At 35.8% G+C, this 24,221-nt stretch overlaps 1 protein-coding gene across 5 annotated transcripts in view; it reads left to right on the forward strand.

Moving 5' to 3' along the window:
• The window catches only part of LOC136030306 (retinol dehydrogenase 13-like), a 46,883-nt gene that overhangs the window by 12,806 nt on the left and 9,856 nt on the right, over positions 1-24,221 (forward strand). For 2 of the 5 annotated variants that reach the window (XM_065709196.1, XM_065709197.1), the window contains exon 2: positions 296-531. In XM_065709196.1, coding sequence (XP_065565268.1) covers positions 296-531 — 236 coding nt within the window. Of the gene's footprint in view, positions 1-295; positions 532-4,272; positions 5,331-24,221 lie in introns of those variants that run through there. The other 3 variants (XR_010618241.1, XR_010618242.1, XM_065709198.1) reach the window with 3 other exon arrangements.

Raw genomic sequence — 24,221 nt, forward strand, 5'->3', positions numbered from 1 at the left:
TTTACCAAAATTAATTGGTAATTAATTGGTAATTAAGCACTGCAGTACAGTAGTGCAAGGTTGACTTCAAAGCCAAAGCAAAATCAATTTAGATGCCAAATTATTCAAGTGCAGTATTATATTATAATAAATGAGCTGAAAGCAGTTCCGTCAAACTTTCACTTTTTGTGTTTTTTTTAAGCTGAATCTTCTAGACAGTGGTTTTCAAGTAAAAAAAAAATCATTCCATCTACAATGACGAAACTATCCAATGATCCACCTTTATTACAAAAATGTGCAATGTTAATCATTTTAGACTTTTCGAATTCTTCCAAGAGGTTTGGCACAACAACATTCGCCATTTACCCCTTATTGGTCAGCTTACCTGCGGTTTCCTCGCATTCACATGCTTACCTTTGTTAGTATCGGTAGTTTCGATCAGTGTTTGCATTTTAGTCCCAATGCGAATCATTAGCAAATTCACAACGAAATGGTGCACCTGTAAAAATCGAATGGATGGAAAGACAGTTCTCTTCACTGGTGCCACATCTGGTAAGCTTTCTTCCTACCTTTTCTTTTTATATTCACTATATTTTTCATAGCAGCCAAATATTCTTTAAATGTGATATGTAAAATTTTTTAATTTGCTTAAATAATTATTTATGTATCAAATTAACTCTTACTAGATGGCCATTTTTGTGTTACTCGTTTATCATTCTGTTGGTACTTCTTACTCAAAATGACTTTGATAGACTTGACTTAGCAAATGAAGTTCGATTCATTTGAAATTTAATATGGTCAAGTCGAATAAAGAGCTTTATTGTCCATCCTCGGCAGCATATAAAGAAATAGATTAAAAGCAAAGATGAGCAACTGGCAGGAAAACATAATAGGAGACTAGTTCATTATTAGCACAAAGTTTAGAGGCTTAAAAGACCCAAAAGTGTGAAAAAAAATTGAACAGTAAACAGAGAACTTCAACATGAAATTTTCTTAACTTGGAAACATTTCGCCAGTAAATAATTTACTTGATTCCATTACTGGCAAAGGGACAAAGTGAACACACCAGTTGACGCCTTTTGTGTGCTCAATCCAAATTAAATATATAATTCTCCTCATAAATATACCCCCTCCCTAATCGTCATGTATGTTGCCATAAAACACAGGTTTTTACTATGGGGATAGGTACTACAAGAGGTCAGTACTCCATATGATATTGTGGAGTACAAGAGGTCAGTACTCCCTATCCTAGTATGCACTAAAAGAAGGTATTTGTGATCGTCCATTGATAAAAATTGATCTGAGTCTAATGATAGCTGTTTATTGTTTCGAGTAAAATTTTGGGTAGGCACACGTAATTGACATATTTGAAAAAAAAAATCAATTTGATGTTTTAGATCAGGGTTTGAAGCTGGTGTGCAGAATCCAGTTGAGTCAAAAGATATTACGCAAGATCAAATTAAATATTTCGAAGAACCTCATGTTTGGTAAACAGGTTTATCTGAATTTAAATGTGCTAGTAGAATTTATGATATTGTATTAAACTTTAATTTACCACTTATATCAACATAAGCATGGCATGACTGCTAATCTTTGTGAAAAAGGCGCTGAGAATAGAAACTTAATGGGAATGACCGTGTGTATCAATATAAACGTGGTGTGACCGCTTGTATCAAAGTGGGGATGGTGATGACAGAAAAACAAAATTAAAAAAAATTGAAAAAAAATTAAACAAACTAAAAAACAATGAAAAATAAAGAAATGTTTTGTTTGAAAGAAAAATAAATTAGCGCTTTACATCAAAATTGTTTCCAGTACAATTTTGACTAGACTCACGTAATTGCTATGTTTGAAAGAAAAGCAATTCGGTGCTTTATATTACAGCTTGAACCTGATGTTCAGATTTTAGCTGGCTCAAAAAAATATTACGTAAGATCAAACTTAAACATTGCTAGGAATTTCTTGATGTGAATAAGTTCTTTTTGTGACCTTCTACGTATGAATCTGAAATTGCAGCATATGATAGCAATTTATTGCTTCCAGTACAATTTCGGGTAGGCATACAGAGTTGGCACGTTTGAAAGAAAAGCTGCTTGATGTTTTAGATCATGGCTTGAATCTGGTATGCAGAGTATAGTTAACTCAAAAGATATTAAGTAAGATCAAATTGAAAATTTCTCATAACAATATGTTTGTTGAACTTTTTTTAAAATTCAAATGGGCGAGTAGAATTTATTATATAGTATTGAACTTTACTTCTTCACCGCTTATACCATCACAGAAATGGTGCGACCAGTTGAATGAATAAAATTATAGGAATGACCGCTTGTATAAACATAGCCAGGGCATGACCCCATTGTATCAACATCGGCATATTGATGACAAAAAATAAAAATTAACATTAGAAAAAATTAAAAAAGAGAAAATATAAGAAATTAAAGTAAAAAATATAATTAATGAGAATTAACAAAAAAAAAAAAAAATTTAAGTCATGTTCGAATGAAAAGTTATTGGGTACTTGAGATTGCTTTATTGTTTCCCATACAATTTCGGGTAGACACATGTAATTGATATACTTGAAAGGAAAGAAATTTGGTCCTTTAGATCAGGGGTTTGAAGTTGGTATGCAGAATTTAGTTGACTCAAAAGATATTAATTAAGATAAAAAATAAAAGTTATTGAGAACCTTCTGACGAAGATCAGTTTTTGTCACCTTCTAAGTGGAAAAGTGAAACTGTAGCAAATTGAAAGCAATTTACTTTTTCCTGTACTATTTCGGGTAGGCACTAGTAATTGACATTTTTGAAAGGGAAGAAATACGATGCTTTAGATAAGGGCTTGATGCTGGTTGGCAGAATCTAGTTGACTCAAAATGTATTTTGTAAGATCAATTAAAATTTATAAATGCCTCATGTTTAGGAAACCGATTTATTTAAATTCAAATGGGCTAGTAGAATTTATCATATAATATTAAACTTAACTTGACCGCTTGTATCATCACAGGCAAGGTTTGACTACATGTATCAACATAATCATGGAAATGACCACTTGTATCAATGTATCCATGGCGTGACTAATTGTATCAACATAGGAAATTTTGATGACAGAAAATGAAAATTTAATGGAAATATAAAAAAATAAATCAAAATAATGGAAAATTTAAAAAACGCCAAGTTCGAAAGAAAAGCAATTTGGTGCTTTAGATCAGTATATTGCTTCCAATACCATTTTTGTAAGGCATATTTAATTGTTGTGTTGGGAAGAAAATCAATTTGGTGCTTTACATCAGGGGATACAATCTAGTATGCAGAATTTAGTTGAATCCGAAGATGCTACATAAGGTCAAAACTAAATATTAATGTAATGACAGTAAAATCGTGTCTGATATTATCAAAATTTTATCAAGCATCTTAAGAGTACATTGTTCCTCAGGAATGTCTTACGAAATTACCAGCTAATGAAATTGTTTGCACAAAACGTGCACACTTGAAAGGAGTAGTATAGTTTTTGGACCACCAAACTCATCCACTCAATTCAAATCATTTTCAGTCCATTTTACATCATTTAAAAACAATTATTGCATATATGAACATTTTCCATCCGTTCATTCAACGTGAAAACAGGTCCTCGGAAATAAAATTTTGTCTCATTTTTATACCTTTCACAACATGAACACGGGTTCTAGACCCCACCTAGATTACCCCATCGATGTACCACCTTTATTGAATTCACGTCATTTTAAATGAAGATTTCCGACATTTTTATAATTTCTTATCCTGAGCTTTAAGATCAAAACAGGTCTTGTGAAATAAGAATTCGATTAATTTGTGAAATAAGGTTTTAATTATATTCTATTTTTCCTATGCTACCAGTAAAATGTAATAATTTAATATTTATTGGATATTTCAATATCAATATCTAAATTATTTATTTTATCTTTATTTTTTCTTTCAATAACCTTTAAAATCATACCTTCTTCTATTTTTGTAATTCCTTTTCAAGATCAGCTGCTTTAGAATCAAAACACTTATGAGCAAATAGATCAACAATTTCACCTTTAAAATCAACAGTAGTAACGAGTTTATATTCACATATATTTGTAACATTATTCATTCCTATAATCGTGTATTCCATTCCAATGTCTAAATCTTCTGTCCTAATAGTTCGATCATGTTTATTTTCCATTTTCATTTCTCTTAAAATGTTCTCCATTTATTAATTGCTAGTTCTATTCAACAGAATTTCAAATCGAAATTAATCTTTCTTTGAATTAACTCTGGCTTTGTTCCCAAGAAGTTCTGTTATTCGGAGTTCTGGGAAGGAATCCGGACACGCGTCACCTGAAACGTCACCAGAAGCCAGTCAAATGAAACACAAAAAAGTGTTCAAAAGAAACACGACTGGTTATCGGTTGTAATCCAACAATTCGACTCTCACTGGTACCTTGTGTAGCGGATGACGATGTCGAAACGGTTGGAATAAGGGACCCAGATCAAGGAGTAAGTAGCAGCCAGTTTCCGTCCAAACAAAAACCCTGCGAGTTAGCCTCAGAACTCAGGCTGATGATGATATCGCCAAAACAAGAAAATGAATAACAGCCTGGGGAGTGGCTATGCAAAAATTTTTAAAGTTTGATTTTTAGTTTGTGTTTATTCTATCAATTTATCTATTGAAAAAACATAAGGAATTAACTGAAAAAATGGAGAAAAGTCTGGGGGAGGATTTGGCAATTTTTTGTAGAGAAGCATGCTACATACGCCATCTTTGTTCAAACTGTGGAAAGAGAAACTAGCCTTTATTTATTTTCCCATCATGTTTTTTTGTTCGGTCGGGAAGATGTAATTTTTTCCAATGTACGTATCAAAGGAATTTTCTTTTAATATGGATTCTGAATATGTATAATTTATTAAGTTTAACTAAACCCATCAAAAGCTAAAAGACAATTCTCAATTATTCAAAAAGAACCTCTGACGTCACTGTATTTATTCCCGTGACAAGTTTGTACTTGGTTCTGGAGATAATATTACTTTTAGCTTAATTTTAATACATAGGGGCCATTAGCTTTATTTTATATGGTTTGAGTGATCGCAATTTCTTTCGGTTTGTCTGTCTGTCGGTCAGTCCCGGTTTGCTAGTTTGGGCACTTCCAGATAAGCTAGAACGATGAAATTTGGCAGGTGTATCAGGAACTAGACCAGATTAAATTCAAAATAGTCATTTTCCTAATTCGACCACCTGGAGGAGTGTGGAAGGACGGTTAATTCAGAAAAATAGGAAAAATGGGGTATTTTTAACTTACGAACTGATGATTGGATCTTAATGAAATATGACGTTTAAATGGATCTAGTCTCTCAGAGCTCTCATTTAAAATTCCTACGGGATCTAATGACATTGGAAGGAGTTGGAGGGGGAAACTGGAAAATCTTGGAAAACTCTTAGAGTCGAGACATGGGGATGAAACTTGGTGGACAATATCTGGCACCCCTCATCATTCCTATGACATCTTACAGATAATTTACTATTAAAAATATGCTTTAAATTCATTGGTTCATGTTTTTGTAATCCATCCTAAACGTGGTACACCATGGCAATTCATCCCATTGTGCCACACTATGACTAGCCTTTGACACCCCTGATCATTCCCAAGACATTTTTCCTGTATTTTCTTGTTAAAAATGGTTATTAAAATTCATTGGGTGGTGCTTTTGCAGGCCAGCCCTCCGTGATACACCACGTCAGTTCGCGCCACCGTGCCACACTATTAATGGCCGTCTGGCACCAGGCATTATTTCTAAGACATTTTTCATATATTTTCTTGTTGAAAATCATGCTTTAAATCCAATGGTTTGTATTTTTGCATGCCACCCTCCTTGACAAACCATGTGATTTCACACTACCTTGCCACACTATGACTGACCCTCTGGTTCTCCTCATCATTCCAAAGACATTTTTCAGATATTTTTTTCTTTAACAAAGTGATATCCAATTCTGCTTCCAACCACTTCTGTCCCTGATTCCACCAGTTCCACAGTCCTGATTCCACCAATTCCGCTCCAGTATTCATCAGTTCCAGTCCCAGTCCCCAGCTCCACCGATTCTGGTTTCGTCAGTTCTGATTCACTCACTTCTGTTACCGGTTCAACAGTCCCAGTTTCACCAATTCTACTCCCGAGTTCCGCCAATTCCGGGATTTTTTATGCGGTTGTCCCCGTGGTAATCTATGGCTATTCATCAAGAATAGCTAGTCTATTATACGTTTCCTTATAATTTTTACATTGGTAGCATAAACACTCACATCTCATTATAAAAAATGAGGATGGAATTTTCCCGGAAAGTTTGTGCTCATGTTTAAGTTATCGTTGAGTTGAATGCTGACAATGAGCAGTATTTGAACTATAAAACAAGCATGAATTGGGATCCTATAGGAAATGTATATGCGCTTTTTCATGAAAGTGAAACGTTAAATTCCTTTGGAATACAAAAAATTATCACCTGTGATGGTGGATATGCGAGAGTATGGAAGTCTTAAACGTTTATTTTGTGACGGAGGTCAACTTTTTGTTACGGTTGCTGGTAGCACATTACCTGTTAATAGATCCTATCTGGCATTAGCATTTAAAAGAAGACAAGCCTACTGCAGCACCAGCATTATAATGCATATCTTATCCAGGTGACAAAACTGCAACTTATGCTAAAGTAATGTCGTAATAGACATTATAAAGCTTGGAAAATAGAAAGGGCATTGACAGACAATATCATCAAGTAATATAAAGATGAAATGATGAAAAACAAAGGACCCATAAACGTTACTAGAAGGATCATGGAAAAGGTGAAGAAAAAGTATTTCAAGAAACTGTACGTTCATGATAAAGTTATCATGTTATTGAATGCTTGCAAAAAAATCTGAACTATGAAATAAGAATTAATAGGAATATTATTAGAAATACAGGCTAGCGTTGGCATGACAGTGAGGCGTTAAATTCCTTGGGAATATAAAAAATATCATATTTTGAAAAGATCACAAAAAAAAGATCACGAATAAGATTATGAATAAGAAAAGTCACCAGAAGGAGGATCACGGGTAAGTGATTATTTATTTTGTTTTTATTGTTTTGTATTTTTTTCCCCAGATATGATCGTATCGACCCAGTGGTCTTAGAATATCGTGAGAGGGTCCATTCGAACAGAAATTAAAACTTGTTTTGCCTTTTTAAGTGACCAACAAATTTAAGGGCAACTAGGACCCCTCCAACGCTCATTTTTTCTAAAAGTCACCCTAGATATCCATTTTGTTCAGCATTGTTGAAAAATCTAATAGCTGCGTTGTTGAGGATGACTTAATCCCCCACAGTCCCCAGGGGATAGGCTGCCAGTTATTAATTTGGCCCATTATTTGCATATACTATTGATTATTGGGAAGTATGTAGACGTTTTCTGGGGGAATTTTTTCTGTTGTGGGGGGAAATTAGTGTACTGAATATTTCCCAGCATAATTAAAAAGGATCAGAAATTAAATTAAAAAAACAACATGTTTTTTAACTGAAAGTAAGAAGTAACATTAAAACTTATAAATAAACTTATTCTAATTAAAAGACCTTTGTGAGTCAGGGGTCATACTTAAAGAATTCTGACCTGGATTCCATTAGAGGCCTTAAGAAATTTGGACATAGATGGTCGGCCCAGTTGCCCCCGTTCGCAGAGCATTTGGCAGCAGATCGTGAAACCTGGTCCAAAGAGGTCACAAGGATCCTGGATGCCGAGTGAGGCAGAAACGTCTGACTCCCGCCCCAAGAACAAGAAAAGTAAGTAGCACGTCCAGAAGTACCGAACTCGCCAAAGCACTGGGCCCACCCATAACTCCCCCAAAGAGAGCACATACAGTCCCGTCACATCAATCATGTATCTACAGCATTTTCTAACTCTATCCACTATGTTTCATTCCGATCTCTCCACTCTAAGTGTTATCCAAGATTTCTGGTTTTCTCGTCCAACTCCCCCCAATGTAACCAGATCAGGCCGGGATTTAAAATAAGATCTCTGAAACATGAGTTTCTCCTAAATATCAAATACCTCAATTTTTCTATTTCTTCCGATTAACATCCCCTCCAACTCCTTCAAAGGGGGCGGATTCAGTCTGGTTGTGTCAATCACGTATCTAGTACTTGTGCTTATTCTTCCCACCAAGTTTCATCCCGATCCCTCCACTCTAAGCGTTTTCCAAGATTTTAGGTCTCCCCCCCCCAACTCCCCCAATGTCACCGGATCTGGTCAGGATTTAAAATAAGAGATCTGAAGTACGAGGTCCTTCTAAATATGAAATTTCTTTAGCATCGGATCGCTCTTTCGTAAGCTAAAATACCTCATTTTTCACATTTTTCAGAATTAGCATTCCCCCCAATTCCCCCAAAGAAAGCGAATCTGTTCCGGTTATGTAAATCTCGTATCTAGGACTTTTTCTTGTTTTCCCATTAAGTTTCATCCCGATCCCTCCACTCTAAGCGTTTTCCCAGATTTTATGTTTCCCCCTCCAACTCCTCCCAATGTCACCAGATTTGATCAGAATTTAAAACGAGAGTTCTGTGACACATTATCGTTCTAAAGATCAAATTTCATTAAGATCCGATCGCCCATTCTTAAGTTAAAAATACCTCATTTTTCCAATTTTTCCGAATTAATCGTCCCCCCACTCCCCCCCCCCAGATGGACGAATCAGGGAAACGACTGTTTCCAATGTGATTTGGTCCCTGATGCGCCTACCAAATTTCATCGTCCTAGTTTATTTGGAAGTGCCTAAACTAGCAAAACCTGGACCGACAGATGGACAGATAGACAGACAGACCGACAGAATTGGCGATGCTATATGTCACTTGGTAAATACCAAGTGCCATAAAAGCTAGACCGAAAGGAATTCAAAAGCTACCGAGTCATATCCCTCATCCCGATTGCTGCAAAAATGTTCGCAATTATGCTTCTAAATAGGGTCCGAGACACTAGAAATTCCCGAACGCAACCAAACCAAGCAGGATTTAGACCGGATTTGGACTGCTGTGATTAGATATTTAGTTTGTGGCGAGTCCTAGAACATTGCTTCAAACACTAGCAGGAGACAATCCAAATCTTCATCGATTTCATCACAGTCTTTGACTTGGTCTGTTGGGACGTCATATGGGCCGCAATAAGAGAGGAAAAAGTCCCTGACAAGATCAACAGACTGCTGAAGGCGTACTACGATGGAACCCTGGCCCTAGTTAGATTTTTTAGTAAGCTTTCGGATCTGGTCGTGGTCGAGGAGGGTGTATGTCAAAGATGCGGTCTGTCACCAAATCTTATTCAACTTTGTCATTAATTGGTTTATCGCGGCCCTCGACAAATATAGAAGTGTGGAAGTGAGCCTGTCCTTCCCTGTCACAGATCTTGAATACACCTATGATGTGGACATACTTACTGAGTCTGTTACAGATGCCCAGGCACGATTAATGAAGTTGCAAGCGGAGCACTTTTGACTGACCCGCAAATAAGTCTACCGAAGACGAAAACGATGCGGACAGGTGGGATGGATGACACCCTTGTGACCCAAAGTGGTAGTCAAATCGAGGACGTTCAGTCGGTCAAATACCGTGGCTCAATCATAAATACAATTGAGGAATCATCAAAGGAGATCTGGAATCGCATATCCTCAGCATGGAATGTCTTTCTGCAGCTAAAAACTCGCTTTGGAAGGGTAGAGAAATCCCTCCACGCTTAAAGCTCCGAGTTTACGACCTATTCCCTCTCAAATACCTGAATATATATACTAGGCATTCGCCTGTCAGACAGAGTCTTGAACGTAGAGGTGAGGAGAAGAGGTCGGGATCACCCACTTATCTCTGATGTTGTCAAAAGAGGCGTCTGAGGTGGTTTGGCAACACCTTACGGAGATCAGAAGAACATATTACTCAAAAATGCCTCGAATGCCTTCCACAACCAGCATGGAAGAAGAAAGCATAGGACAGACGAAAATATGGTTTGCAAAAGTCAAGGCTGATTTAGATCATATTGGGGTTTCCGAAAATTTGGGTGACGCTGGGATCTTTACTGGCTTGAAATTATGGTGCCTCCCCCCTTGAGCAAAATCTCTGGAAAGAAACATATGGTCGTCAGCTGTGCGCTACATTGAGCCTGGATGCGACTTGAACGTGCAACAAATACAAGTAAGTAAGTACATCTTATGATCCTCACAATCCCTATATGCTTTTATCATACATGTTTTAACCGATCTATCCATTTCGCAGATACATCTTGCATGTGGTAGACATTATTTCAGTTTAATACAAATTACTTCGGTTCTAACATTAGTTCAATGTATTTAACCTCAAAATACCAAGCTTTAAATTAAGTTCACAATATACACTAATCTACACAAGTCCTTGGCTACTTTTTTATGATCTTGAATTATTTTATTGGCCTTCCATTCTATCTCCCTTCCCATCTGATGGGCTTCTTAAGGCTAATGGTCTTTTTTGTTCCCGCCCAATTTCTGAAACAGATTCTAAGAATCTTAATAACGCCACTGCTAGTGTCTATTCGATAGCAAACCCGTTTATGAGACTTGACAAAAACATAATTAGTCTGTATGTTTTTACATTATGTTAATCCAGTGGGAGAAAAAAAAAAAAGATGTTTATTTAGTAAAAGCACGTTAGATTCTACGAAGATTAATTTAGATGAACAGGTTATGTAAAAGAAAATATACCCACTGCTGAGCTAAAAATAGTGTTTTCTTTTGCACATCAATTTCAAGGGTAATCCTATATTTTTTCGCTTAGAGATTTTGATTCGATGTGCATTGAATGCAAATGGTAGAACTTGTACGAAAAGTGGAATAATCTTTTATTTTCGAGATGGGTGTCTGTTTTGAAATGTAAAGCGTGAACCCTCCCAAACCTCAACCGAGACCTAGTCCGTTTGGAAATGAAAATTGTTTGGCTTTAGGGAGAACCCTTGGGTATTGGGAATTGCAAGCAGTTAGCCAGGTGGGTGAAACACCCACCTGGCTATTTTCTTTTAATCTTCAGTTCTCGAAGTCCACCAGTCCCCTAACTTAAACCTCGTCACGTTACTTCTGAATTCCCTTTTACTAATTGTGATGAAAATGAAATAAATGAAATAATTATGAGTATGAAATCACAATCCTGTGGAGTAGATGAAGTATCGTTAAAAGTTGTTAAAGCAACAAAAACAATTGTTATTTCTATTTTGAATCGTCTGATTAATTTATCACTTGAAGAGGGAACTTTTCCAGAAAGACTTGAATTAGCCCGAGTGCTACCCCTTCACAAAGGGAAGTCAAAAAATGAACCGAGTAATTACCGACCCATTTCTATTTTACCTTTTTTTTTCGAAGATTTATGAGAAAGTAGTCCATGAAAGAATGTATGATTACCTCCAGGAGCAGAATCTTCTGTGCGATACCCAACTTGGCTTTCGCAAAGGACTTTTTACGGATATGCACCAGCTATCTGGAACTCAATCCCCTTGGAAATCCGGAACTCAAATAACCTTACTACCTTCAAGCGAGCAGTGAAGGGTCGTTACAGAAATACTGTTTAGATTTGAATATCATGCGGTCCTCCTCTTTTCGGTCTTTTCTTTTCTTTTTTTTCTTTTCTTTCTCTTCGTCACCCCCCCCCCTTTTTTTCTCTTTTTTCTTTTTTGATAAATCCAGTTGATTCGTTATATCTGTTAGTTGATTGTTTAATTATTCTTTAGTTAAGTTTCTGCCCTAGTCAAGCACTTTTGTGCTTTCCTGGCAGATTATGTACATGTAATTATGTGTTTTTATTTAAATATATATGATTGAATTTAATTGAAGAATTCCTGCGAACAAAACTTTAGCACAGCTTGCATCAAACAATAAGGGCGTAATTGATAATTTGATGTGTGTGTGCGTAGACTTGTTCCTGTGTTTGCGTACGTTTGTGTGTTTTTCTGCTCCTCAATCTCATCCTGCTAAATAACTAAGAAGACTAATCCGCCATTCCATCATAAAGTTACTATGAAAAAGTAGCATATAAACAGAATTAATGGAAATAAAACTAATTTATTAATAAAACTATTTACTTTATACACAAACAAAAGTTTGTGTAAAACGAAAAACTCAATGCATACCCGTACTAATGAACTTATTTTGGAAGAAATATAGCCTCTCAGGCGCATACGGGTTAAAGCACATAAACAAGAATTTTTATTGAAATAGAAGAAAAGCGATAACAGTAAAAAGTTCGGGATTTCCCAAAAGGAATTTAAAAACCCTCGTCCATCGTATCTGCCCCCATTAAAATACAACAACGAAAACAAAAAGTACGCACATGCAAAAGTAAACTACCCAAAGAAAAAGGATGAATGTTTGAGAGGTTTTTCACTCTCAGAAATCATATACCTCAGGTGGCTAGTACCAAGCATGGCAGAAGTGTGTCAAGCATAGCGGAATTGTGAGAACAGTACTAAGAGTGAATGATCTGTGCCAAGCATGACATAAGTATCCCAAGCACGGCAGATGTGTGCTAAATCTGGTACAAGATCGTGATTTCATAGCAATCTGGGAATGTACATTATACAATTAGGCTAGTGAGTTAAGTAATCGAACATTAAAGAGCCATTTGAAACAAACGGACAGAAAATAAAATCCTTCAATGATCTAAATGTGAAACGGTCAAACATTACTGTCTATGCATAGTTGACTGAAAATGAACAGAAATAAAAATAAATATTTATACCAAACATAAACATAGCTAAAGTTAAACCAAAAAGGACACAAATTACTGCCCATAGGAGTTGGGCTAGAGTTCCCCTTCTAACCGTAAACCAAAATAAAAAATTGTCGCTAAATAGAATCTGCAAACCTTAATTGTTGATGCTTCGTGTAATTAGTATATTAAACACTAAATAATTATCCATTACACATTCAGTTCATTTTCAATATCTTTCCAGTCACCTTGATTTTTATAGGGATTTTTTTGTCAGTATTTTGGAATTAATAAGATGAAAGCTATTTTCCTTGTAATAAGATTAGGGGCATTAACGTTATTTTGTGTTAGGGAGAGGTGCACAAGATTTCGGAAAGAAGCGTAATGACACTTTAATTAAATAACAAAAATGAACAAATTGTACAGAAAACGTAATAATTGTAGGAAAAATTATAAAAATCACAAATATTAAGCCCAAGTAACATACAAGAAATTTATAAAAAACTAAAATTGTTTGTATTAAATGTATTTAATATACTTCAGACCAGATAAGAAACTTCATTATTTTTGGACATTGACGAAGAATGAGACAGAAATTTATGGAGGAAAAAAGAATTTTCCTTGCCAACATTTTTTAACACATTTTTTTTATCAAACACGAAGATTTATCTATTCCAAATCAGACCAAATTATTTCTTCAAAATCACTGTTTTCATGCATAGAGTTCCTGGTAAATTCACTGTTCTCCCCCGATCCCTTCTGTGCATTTTTTTTTCTTGCTGTTCACTTCAACTTGACTCAACCTTCTTTTTTTTCCTCTTTTTATTTCTTGAGACAAGCTTGAGTGCTTCGGTTGGTGGGCTGTTGTACATTTTACAGACACAGGTTCTCTGATTTCCATATTCCTTGCAACCCTTGAGTCTAAAATTTCAGGAAGTAAGGATTCATTCCAGAAGGCTTCAAGCTTCGGAAATATTTTTTCCCAGTATTCTTTCGATCGGTGAACTGTAATTATTTCCCAATCCTCAATAGAGTTATAAACTATTAAGTGGCATACCATTTTATCCAGTATCTCGAGTTGGCCTTGTACCTGGGCGAAATACCTGTGATTTTTTTTTTTAGCTGAAGACCTTCACTGGATAATTCAAGAAAAAATGCTTTAGCTAAATTTTTTGACTGGCCCACATCATAAATGGTTTTGAACTCTGGTATATTATGCACAGTTTTATCTCTATAGGTGTGCCATTAGGGAGCAGTCCATCTACAGATGCAGCAAGATACTGATACTGTGGATGCACATTGAGTCCTATTTGATCTCCCTTTACGACTTTTAAGTTGAATTTGTTTTCATATGCTTCTAGTGCCACTACTTCTAAATCTAAGCCCTTTTTCATCAGGGCAGAGCAGAATCTAGGTCCCAAGTTCTGAATTTGCTTAACAATTGGGGCAACTCTGGTGCTGTTTTTTCTGGTTGCAATTCTGTGGAAGTAACTACTAGTTATTCTCTTAGATCTTTCTTCAACCCAAGTGTCATTTTTGGATTGGCCCCTGGTACTGTTGAACAAACAGCTTATACTGGCAAAATCCAATTTTAAATACTCGTCAGTATATTTTTGTATGGCCAAATTCATTTCATCAGAAGTCATGTCTGGCTTATTGCAATTTGGTCCATAGTCACGGTTACCAAAATTATAGTTTCTATTTTTTGAACTTAGCAACGTGTTTTCCTCCAAGAGCACTATAATAACTGGTCAAATTACGTTTAGATATTACACGGAGTTTAGCCGTTTTATTACAATATTTTTTTGTTACGCTGGAAGGACTAAGCCCAAAAATATTTTTCCAAGCTAATTGATGCCATTTTGGACCTGAATTATAAGCAAGACTTGCTCCATGAACTCTTGCATGATATGAACATCGTTTAGACCGGCTTATTTGCTTTCCTCCGATGAATTTAGCAACAACTGACATGTAGCTTTCAGCTAAGTTTGTAGTTGCGTCATTTCGAAGCTGCTCTGCTTTTCGACACACAATATCGACCTCTGTCATAACATCTTCAAACACGTGCAGGGGAAAATTATTCCACCGATCTTCTATTTTACTATTCACGGTCAATTCACCAATCTTAGGACAGCCAGAATCACATTTTGTGTGGTTTCCGAAAACATGGTACGGACCTCTTTTTAACAAGATTTTCAATTCTTCTGCTGTTCCATTATTTTCAGAATTTATTTTTATCGCACCCCTTAAATTTTTTGTCAGTTGCTGGATAATTCCTCGGGGAAGACATTTTGTGTACAAACCTTTTTTTTATTTTTGCACAAATTATATAGATGGGCTGTATAGTTTTTTGTGACGTGATTTGCACATTCATGTTTCCGTATGTTGGAACCGTAGGAAACACTTTGTTTTAGCTTATAAAAAACACTAGAATCACCGTCCCGTCCCCGATATACTCTAAAAACTGTGCTCCGTGCATCTCCTCACTGGAACGAAAGCCTTCAACTAGAATATCTGTTTCCATGCTCCTTGGATTTCCGTTATAATTCAGAAAACAGAAATGATCTTTGGGAATTACTTTGGCGTTTGCAGAAGAAAAACATATATAACAGTATTTATTTTTTATGCCAACATATAACAGTTTTTTCATAAATGCATCTATGATAACTGCAACACATCCTTTGGCCGAATAATCGTGTCATTTGCTACGCTTATTCCAGCCTCCATCACATATCTCTTTTGTCCAGTATGAGTCCTCCTTATACCTATCATCATGAATGGCTGATTTTAAGGCCTCTCGTCCATTTTCTAGCAAAATTTCTGATAAAAAATTCATCCAAGCATTACCAAGCTGCTTTTCAATACGGGAATAAACTATTCGTGATATTGGTTTCACTCCAAGCACCCCGAAGAATTCACACAGTGTAGAATACCCTCCTCCACTACCCTTGGCTCCCCAAACAGCCTTCGAATTCAAGCAGCCTTTAAGACTTGATTTTTTTTCGGAAAAAGCAACCTGTGTCTGGTCCGTAAAATTTGAAAGATATTCTTTTACGCTTGTTGCTGGACATTCTGGTTCACCTTTAATCCTCTTTTCCCAGTTACACTTATTACACTTAACTTTCAGTTCAGTTTTCAGGCCTTTCTTTTCTAATTGCTTTATAATCAATTTTCCGTGATCGCAACTGATTTTGTGTCTGAATAATGAAATTACTTCAGCAAGGAAATACCTTAGATTCACAATGCAGTTTCCATCTGGAATTCCAGATAAGTCTATGTCAGTATTCGTATCGGGGCAATCAACACCGCAAGAACCACCACCCTTTCCCAATTTATTTGAATCGTCTATGAGAGGATTCGCTGAAAATTCTTCTGAAATTTTTGATCCATTTGACAAATTATCTTTATCTTGTTCTCCAAGCAGCACCTTTCTAAAAAAAATGAAAAGAACTATAGAAAAAAAACAGCGACCCGGCTCAATAGTAAACGAAAGTCTAAAAAACGGAATTTTGATACTAATAAATACGTCAAAAGAATCGGATTTTAATTAAATTTAGTCCTACCCATCAAAAGATACGAGCCTGGGAAAATTTGTCTTATTTTGGAAAAAAGGGGGAAACACGCCCTAAAAGTCATATAATTTTTTGCCAGAAGACTGATCAAGGGTGCGTGTTTGTTTTTTGTTTTCTTTTTCCCAGGGGTGATCGTATCGACCCATTGGTCCTAGGGTGGCGCAAGAGGGCTAATTTTAATGAAAATGAAAAGTTCCAGCGCCCTTTTTAAGTGACCAAAAAATTGGAGGGCACCTAGGCCCCCTCCCACTTTCATTTTTTTCTCAAAGTCAACAGATCAAAATTTTGAGATAACCATTTTCTTAAGCATAGTCGAAAAACTTAACAAGATGTCTTTGGAGACGACTTACTCCCCCATAGTTCCCGGGGGAGGAGCTACAAGTTATAAACTTTGACCAGTGTTTACCTTGACCTGATGCCCACTTAATTGGACAATCTGTCTTGGCTTTTTCTACAATTGGCCATGACTTGACTTTTCCCACAACTATTCCCTTTTTTAATTAAAAGTCAACGGTTGAGGGGTTTTGGTTGAGGGGGGGGGGGTTGACGGGAGGGAGCTACGTTGAAGGATCTTTACTTAGAGGAATTTGTCACGGGGGAAAAGAAATTCAATGAAGGGGCATAGGATTTTCTAGCATTATTAAAAAAAAAAAAAAAAACACTGAAAAAATAATAATGAAGAAGTTTTTCAACTGAAAGTAAGGAGCAGCACTAAAACTTAAAACGAACAGAAATTATTACGCATATGAGGGGTTCATCTCCTCCTAAATACATCGCTCTTTCCGCTAAAGTAATTTCAACTATATATTCTACGGACTTGGTGATTCTAGGGTCATTCTTAAAGAACCGGGACGAAATTTAAGCTTTAGTGTAAAGAGCGAGGTATTGACGAGGGGGCAAACCCCCTCATATATGTAATACAAATATACAAAATTCTAGGTGCTTTTATAAGTTACCAAAAATTGGAGGCTAACAAGACCTCCTCCCCCGCCTCATTTTCTATCAAAATCTTCAGAACAAAAATATGAGAAAGCCATTTAGACAAAAAACAGATGCAAATTTCGTTGTGCGGTGAGCCAAAATCAAAACATGCATTAATTTAAAAACGTTCAGAAACTACATAAAAAAAAACAAGTTTTTTTTAACTTCAAGTAAGGAGCGACATTAAAATTTAAAACGAGCAGAAATTATTCCGTATATGAAAGGAGTAGTCCCCTCCTCAACGCCTCGCTCTTTACGCTAAAGTTTCTTATTGTTTTAAAAGTATAGTTGTGAGAAAGAGTCAAACTTTAGCGTACGTTGAGAGCGGGACGTTGAGGAGTGGACTACCCCTTTCATAAACGGAATAATTTTTGTTCGTTTTAATGTCGCTCCTTACATGCAGTTAAAAAAAACTTGTTTTTTTATTTAATGGACAAGAGGGAATGAAACTTGTATTTGTAATTTTTACTTACCGATATTTTAAATTCAGCCACCTTTTGTTGATAATTTTCTTCCTCATAGCTCAAATGTCTTATTGACTTCAGTTGACAAGTCATCAGTTTTAATCAGAGACACAATGCCTTTTAGGCATAATGCCTAAAATTGGATAAGAATCCAACCTTTTTTTCTATTGGCTGATGAACAACGCTATTAAGCCGGAAACAGGGGTAAAATAAGTAAAAAGTAAGCAAATTTTGAAATTATATTTTTCTGATTTTGCTTTCAAACTATTTGTGATAGACATAAGAAATTTCCTGTAATGGTTGTAGATTATAAAATCTACATATAATCTAAAATTCTACCCTCTGGAGCCAATTTCATACCTTCTAGCAAGAAAAATGTTGAAAATTAAAATAATTTTTGCACCGTTAAAAATAAAAATATAACAATTCTGCAACGAACATTTTTTTTTAATCCTGGCAGAATGAACTAAAAAAAAAAATCTACTGTCATTTCCCATCCACTAAATTTTTATTCACCAAACTAAAATAACTTGATTTCTTTTTTTTGCACAATAGGTAAAGCATATACAGAAAAAGTAAAACCAACAATTTTTTCCTTTTTAACTCGAGATTCATCAAAAGAAAAAAAAAATCAGCTAAAAATCGCAGAAGTTATTCAAGATTTTCTATTATAGGAAAAACAGCATTGGACACAAATTAAGACCATTAGCCTTAAGTAAGTCCTATGCTTATTCTACCTAGTTTTAATTAAAATTCCAAGGAGCAATAATGAGATTTATAATCGATTTGTCTTCTTTTTTCTCTCAACAAATTTTAGATCCAAGTTTTAGGAATTAGCTCAATCCAAACCCAAAAACGTTTCTTAAAAAAGTTTTCATTCCCCCCATATTTTTACAATAGCCTTAAGAGATGATTCTTATGAAAAATTTTCGGTTAAACATATTATTTGGCCTTTTTTACATTTAACCTTATGTTTGCGCCTAGCGTCAAGGTATAATGGCTGAACAGAGAAAGATAACTAGGATCAAGTCATTCTAGTTTTGAAGTCTCGTATTCGGCACCTAATAACCAAGGTATGCTTGACATAATAGAATAATGTCATAATAGAATAATAATAATAATAAATAATAGAATAATAGAACATAATAGAATGTACATAGTCATACTAGAATAAACAGTATTAATTTTCTTCACACTTTTCTCTTCCTTTTTGGCGTTACTCTCATCGCCGTTCCATAGCCAAAAAATTTTTGACCCGTAAGGATTCTCGTAGAATTGCCAAATTAGTCGTTTGTGACCTAATAAGTTACAATACGTAAATTTATAGCATAAGATTTAAGCTTGGCAATACCAGCTTAAGATTCGAGAAGAATGCTGTCGATATCCAGCTCGTCGTAAAGAGAAGAGAAAAGCTTGAGCAGCTCTGTGTCCATAAACTTGGTTGAGCTTGGATCCAAGGCTTCGAGCGTACTCAGCACTGGCAAGTTATCTGTGAACCTTCTGTCAAATTCGGGTTGTAGACGGTCAAAAGTTTTGAAGTATTCTTGCTTCATTTCATCCGCCAAAGTAGTAGTCCAAGTTATCAGAAATTGTATCCGATGCTTGGTGATCTTTTGAATTCTTCAAGGTCGTCCTTTCTGACCAACAGAGGAGGGTCTATTCGCGGGTCCATTCACAGCAGGTACTTCAGTTTTGAGTTCTGTTGCAAACTCTTTAGCCTTCTTGAAAAGCGATACAAATGAAGCATCTGAACGCAGGTCGGTGAGTTTGCTTCTTGTTGCCTGAATCAGGGTGCGCGATCGAGAAATAACCAAGTCGACGGCGACGGTATGGAGTTGCTGAGACAGCTATTTCGTCGCTCGCGTAATTGCTTCTATGTAGTGCAATTGGAAGATAACAAGGAACGATTCCATCAAGAAATGATAGGCCAGGAACTGACCTATTTTAGTCTATCAGCTTAGAGAAATTACTGCAAATATTTAGAATTTATAATATTAATATAATCCTCTAGGAAACAGGCATTTGACAGAACTTGAGAATTAGATTATGTGCCTAACCTGCTTTCAAAGTTTACAATGGTTGATAGCAAATAGTGTTATTATTATGGCCGGCAAAGGACCCTTTTTGGTGGAAGCTTGGGCCCCCTGGAAAATCTGGGGGATGGCATTTGCCCACCCCTGCCCCCCCCCAAATGGCGCCTCTGCTGAAAAACAATTTAAATAGTCTTTGTGTTTAATTATTTGACCTATGGATCATTATTTCATCTAAGTACCAGTTTTTGAGAATTCTATATTTCATGATATATTCAACTACGTGAGAGAGGGTGGAGGGGCTGAGTGTAAAAAATTAGTTCGAAATGTCCATTCAATGCTTGCAAATTATAGTGCGTTTTTATATGTAATTAAATAAAAAAAAAAGTATTTTTCAACTGAAAGTTAGGGACAACGTTTAAGCTCAAAACGAACAAAAATTATTCTGTATAGGAAGAGGTTGTCCCCTCCTAAATAACTGGCTCTTTATGCTAAAGCTCTTAGCATTTAAGAAAAGCATCTTATTCTATTGAAACGAACCTTGGGTCTTAGGAGTTTATTTTTAAGAAATTGGGACTAACAGTCAAATTTTAGTGTAAAGACCGATGTATTGAGAGAGAAGGGAACTCCTTCATATACAGAATATTTGTCCATTTGGAGTTTTAATGTTGCTCCTTACTTTCAGTTGAAAGAGTTGTTTTTTTTATTTAATTTCTGATTTCTTTTTTCAAATAATCCCAGTAAACCTGGCTCATACTCAATGAAAAATTCCATCCCCTCAAAGGATACTCCTCCTTGGGAAATTGTAAAATTTCTATTTGACAATTTCCTCCTTGCCGAAAATTCCCGCCGCTCTCTGCAAAATTTCTTGCAGAAAATTTAGCCTGAAAAATTCTCCTTAGCATACTGTCATTTGAAAAATACTTTTAAGTTCTAATCGTTTTTCCGATTAATCTAGAAATCCTCCTTTTGTTGAAATTATTTCTTGAAAATCCCAATTTACTGAAATCTCACTCGGACAATTCCCCCGGAACATCTCCGCATTCAAAATAGATACAAATTAGGCAAAGAGACTGTAAGACAAATACGAAGCATTTCGTATATGAATTCTGTTAAATCTCCCCAGTTTAAAGTTACCCCTGGAAATTTCACCCCCGGAAGTTTTCCCCCACAAGTAAAATAATCCCCATGGAAACCCACCCCAAGCACAAAATCCATCCCCTCCTTTTCCTGGAAAATATCTGTATACTTCCCGATAACAGAAACTGTTCGTAACTAAAAATAGGTTTGGGTGCGGGGTGAATTGCCCTCCAATCTTTTTTTATTGGGACTAGAGCTAGAAAAAAGGGTATTAGAACCTTTACCGATGCTCTAGGACGATTTGTTTGATTCGATAGATTTTTTGACATTTTGGAGGTCTTCCTTTCAAGAACTAGTCAAATTTTTTCAGGCTCATAACTTTTGGTGGGTAACATTAAACTTAATGAATTTGGAATCCGCATAATAAGCCAATTCTTTTGATGTATTTATACTGATATCAAAAGTTTGCTTTTTAGAGCGTTGTCTAATATCGAGCCATGTCGGTCCTTGCTTACAGTTCGTTACCACAAACGGTTTGATTACTGAATTGGGCGAAGAGCATGTTTTTTAAATAAAACTTACTGAATTTGGCAAGTAGATTGTACTGTATACTTCCCTTTAGCCTCCATTTTGCTCAGGCTCTTTCATTGGTGGTAGCCTGGTGATTTACTGCTCTATAAACTTTTTTTTTATTATTTTATTATATAAACATTTTTTTTGCAGAATGCAGCAAAATAGTAGATCTTGTAAGGGGTAAAAGGGCCCTGGAGTGCCTGGTTAGACGAAAGACACCACCTTGGAATCTCTTTAACCAGCAAAAAGATCGTTTCACGGGCTTTTCGATTGATCTCGTATTTGCTCAGGCAAAATCGTCCGCAGCTTGGGCCTTTGGCCCTCATGATTGGGGCCTCTTCGACGACAATTCTAGCAATGTCTGAGACTATTTTGAGGATATCCTTCAGCCTTGTCCAGTGTCAGCTCCCCGGGAGGGACCAGTCATGAGTCTTTGGGTTGTAATCGTAGACTGTTTGAGCTTGGATTGTCGTCTGCCTAGGTAGGAGGTATCCGAACTAATTGGTATTATGCTCCACTATTTGGATGTTGAATAACACTTGGTAGGTGAGCACTTTGAATATGTTACAGATTTGCATCTGCATGCGCCTGGAAATGTAACGCATTCTCCCAAAAATATTGAGCCTTCTGACGAAAGATGAGGCTTTTGATATTTGGCTGCATACTTCTTCATTTATAGAGCTTTCATTAGACATCACGGAGCCAAGCTCAATTAAGCACAGGCTCCGTCAATTGACGAAATATTCTCTCGTTTCGCATTTCTTCTCCTTGTGTTGACATGATTCTGAGCTACTGAATTCGTCAAGTTTAGGTTTACTTTCGGTATTTACATAGTCCCCATAGAGCCTCTTTCCTTATAAAAGACGCTTTCATTACTGTATAGGTGATCCAAAACTTCCTGGGCTCCTACTTGTTCCACTTTACAAGTTTGATGGGATAAATTTTATCGTATACTGGCTCCATGATTTCCAACATATGATTAAATGCACTGGATACCTCAAGTTATATAACAAAATTTTTTGAAGCTAACACGACTTAAACCCTCCCTAAAGTTTCTTTGACTTACATTTTTAGCTCAATGATCTTTGCGGTTTTTGCCATGCTCAGTTTACTTCATCCAAACTTAACGGCATCTATAACTGTAAAATGGTCTGAGCAGACTAAAAAGCCTTAAAGCCGCGCAAAATAATCCTGGGAGGCTTATATGCAACACAAGCAATGACCTTTTCGCCCCCAAACATAATTTCTCTGGTCAAACTTCCTTATTTACCCTCAATCCATACTTACTTGATTATCATACTTACTTGAATATCATTCCCTTTTTAATTAAATAAAAAAATACAAATTGTTTTTATTGAAAGTAAGGAGCAACATTAAAGCTTAAAACAAACAAAAATCTTTTCATATATGAGTAGGACTATCCCCTCCTCGAACTCAAATACAATGGCTCTTGGGTTTGAACAGTCTTCCTTAAAGTATTGTTACAAAAAGTAAACAAATTTGCATAAAGAACAAGGATTGAGAAAGGGGTAGTCCCCCTCACATACGGAATAGTTTTTGTTTGTTTTAAGTTTTAAAATTGATCGGTACTTTCAGTAGAAAAACTTTTTTTTAATTTAAGTTCTAAGTGTTTTAAAATTAGGCTTCGAAATCCCCTTAAGTATGAAATTTCTCCTGGAAAATTGTCCTCGAAAATTTTTGTCTCAGGGAAAATATACTCCTGCAAAAAATTATGATGAATTAGTAGGCTATCTTAAAATTTTGATCTGATGTCTTTGGAGTGAATGAGACATTGAAGGGGATCAGTTTCCCTCTAATCGTTTTGTTCCCTAAAATAGGGGACTAGAGCTTTTGATTTCCGTTTGTATGAGTCTCCTCTCTGTCTACTAGGACCATTGATTTGATACGATCATTCCTGGAAAAAAACAAACAAAGCAAATAAAGGCACATCTTTGATCTTTCTTCTGGCAGACAGATCCTCATTTTTGATGATAGGAGCTTAAAACCTCTGAACCAGGGTTTTCAGATATACTGAATGTGGTGGCGTGATTTTCATTAAGGTTGCATAATTTTTTGCGAATGTTCCCCGTTTTTTGAAAATCAGGCCAATTTTCTCAGGCTCGTAGCTATTGATTGGTAAGATCAAAATTAATGGAATTTTGTATATTTAGAATCTGCATTAAAAAAATTACTGAAAAATGACAGCATTTGAAAAAAGGCAGAAGAAGAATAAATGTATCTGTTCATTTCATGTATCAATTGTTATCAAAACTCCATTTTTTAGCTTCCATCACTATTGGATCGAGTCTTTTCATACTTACAGTTCGTTACCACGAACTGTTTGGATTATTCAGAGACTTCTTTATTAAACATGGGATTCTGAACAGACTAACGGTTCTTTATTTTTCAATTCTAATCCGGAAAAGCATACATACAAAGAGAGAAGAGAGAGAGCTTTTGTGACCAATGAAACATTCATGTATACTTTCAAAATCTATTTTTGGTGAGAGATTGCATCAAGAGATTGCAGCACATCCTCATATCCACATGTCAGGCGGTCTACGTGCAACACAACAGTGATTCCTTGTGATTCTAAAGTTTCCTATGGTTTTAGTCAGAAGCTTGAGCATATGCACTACTACCAAGTTTGCAAAGGCTTATTTGAGACAAATCAGAATCTCTATTACTTGCTATATTTGACAAAATTTCTTCAAGACGGAAAGATCAACGCATAAATTCACCAATAAACAATAAAGTAAGAGCAACAGCAACCGAACAAAAATTAATTAACTAACATCCACACAAAAGAAGAATAAA

The sequence above is a fragment of the Artemia franciscana genome, chromosome 8 (genome assembly GCF_032884065.1).
Source record: "Artemia franciscana chromosome 8, ASM3288406v1, whole genome shotgun sequence".
In the NCBI taxonomy this organism is placed as follows: domain Eukaryota; kingdom Metazoa; phylum Arthropoda; class Branchiopoda; order Anostraca; family Artemiidae; genus Artemia; species Artemia franciscana.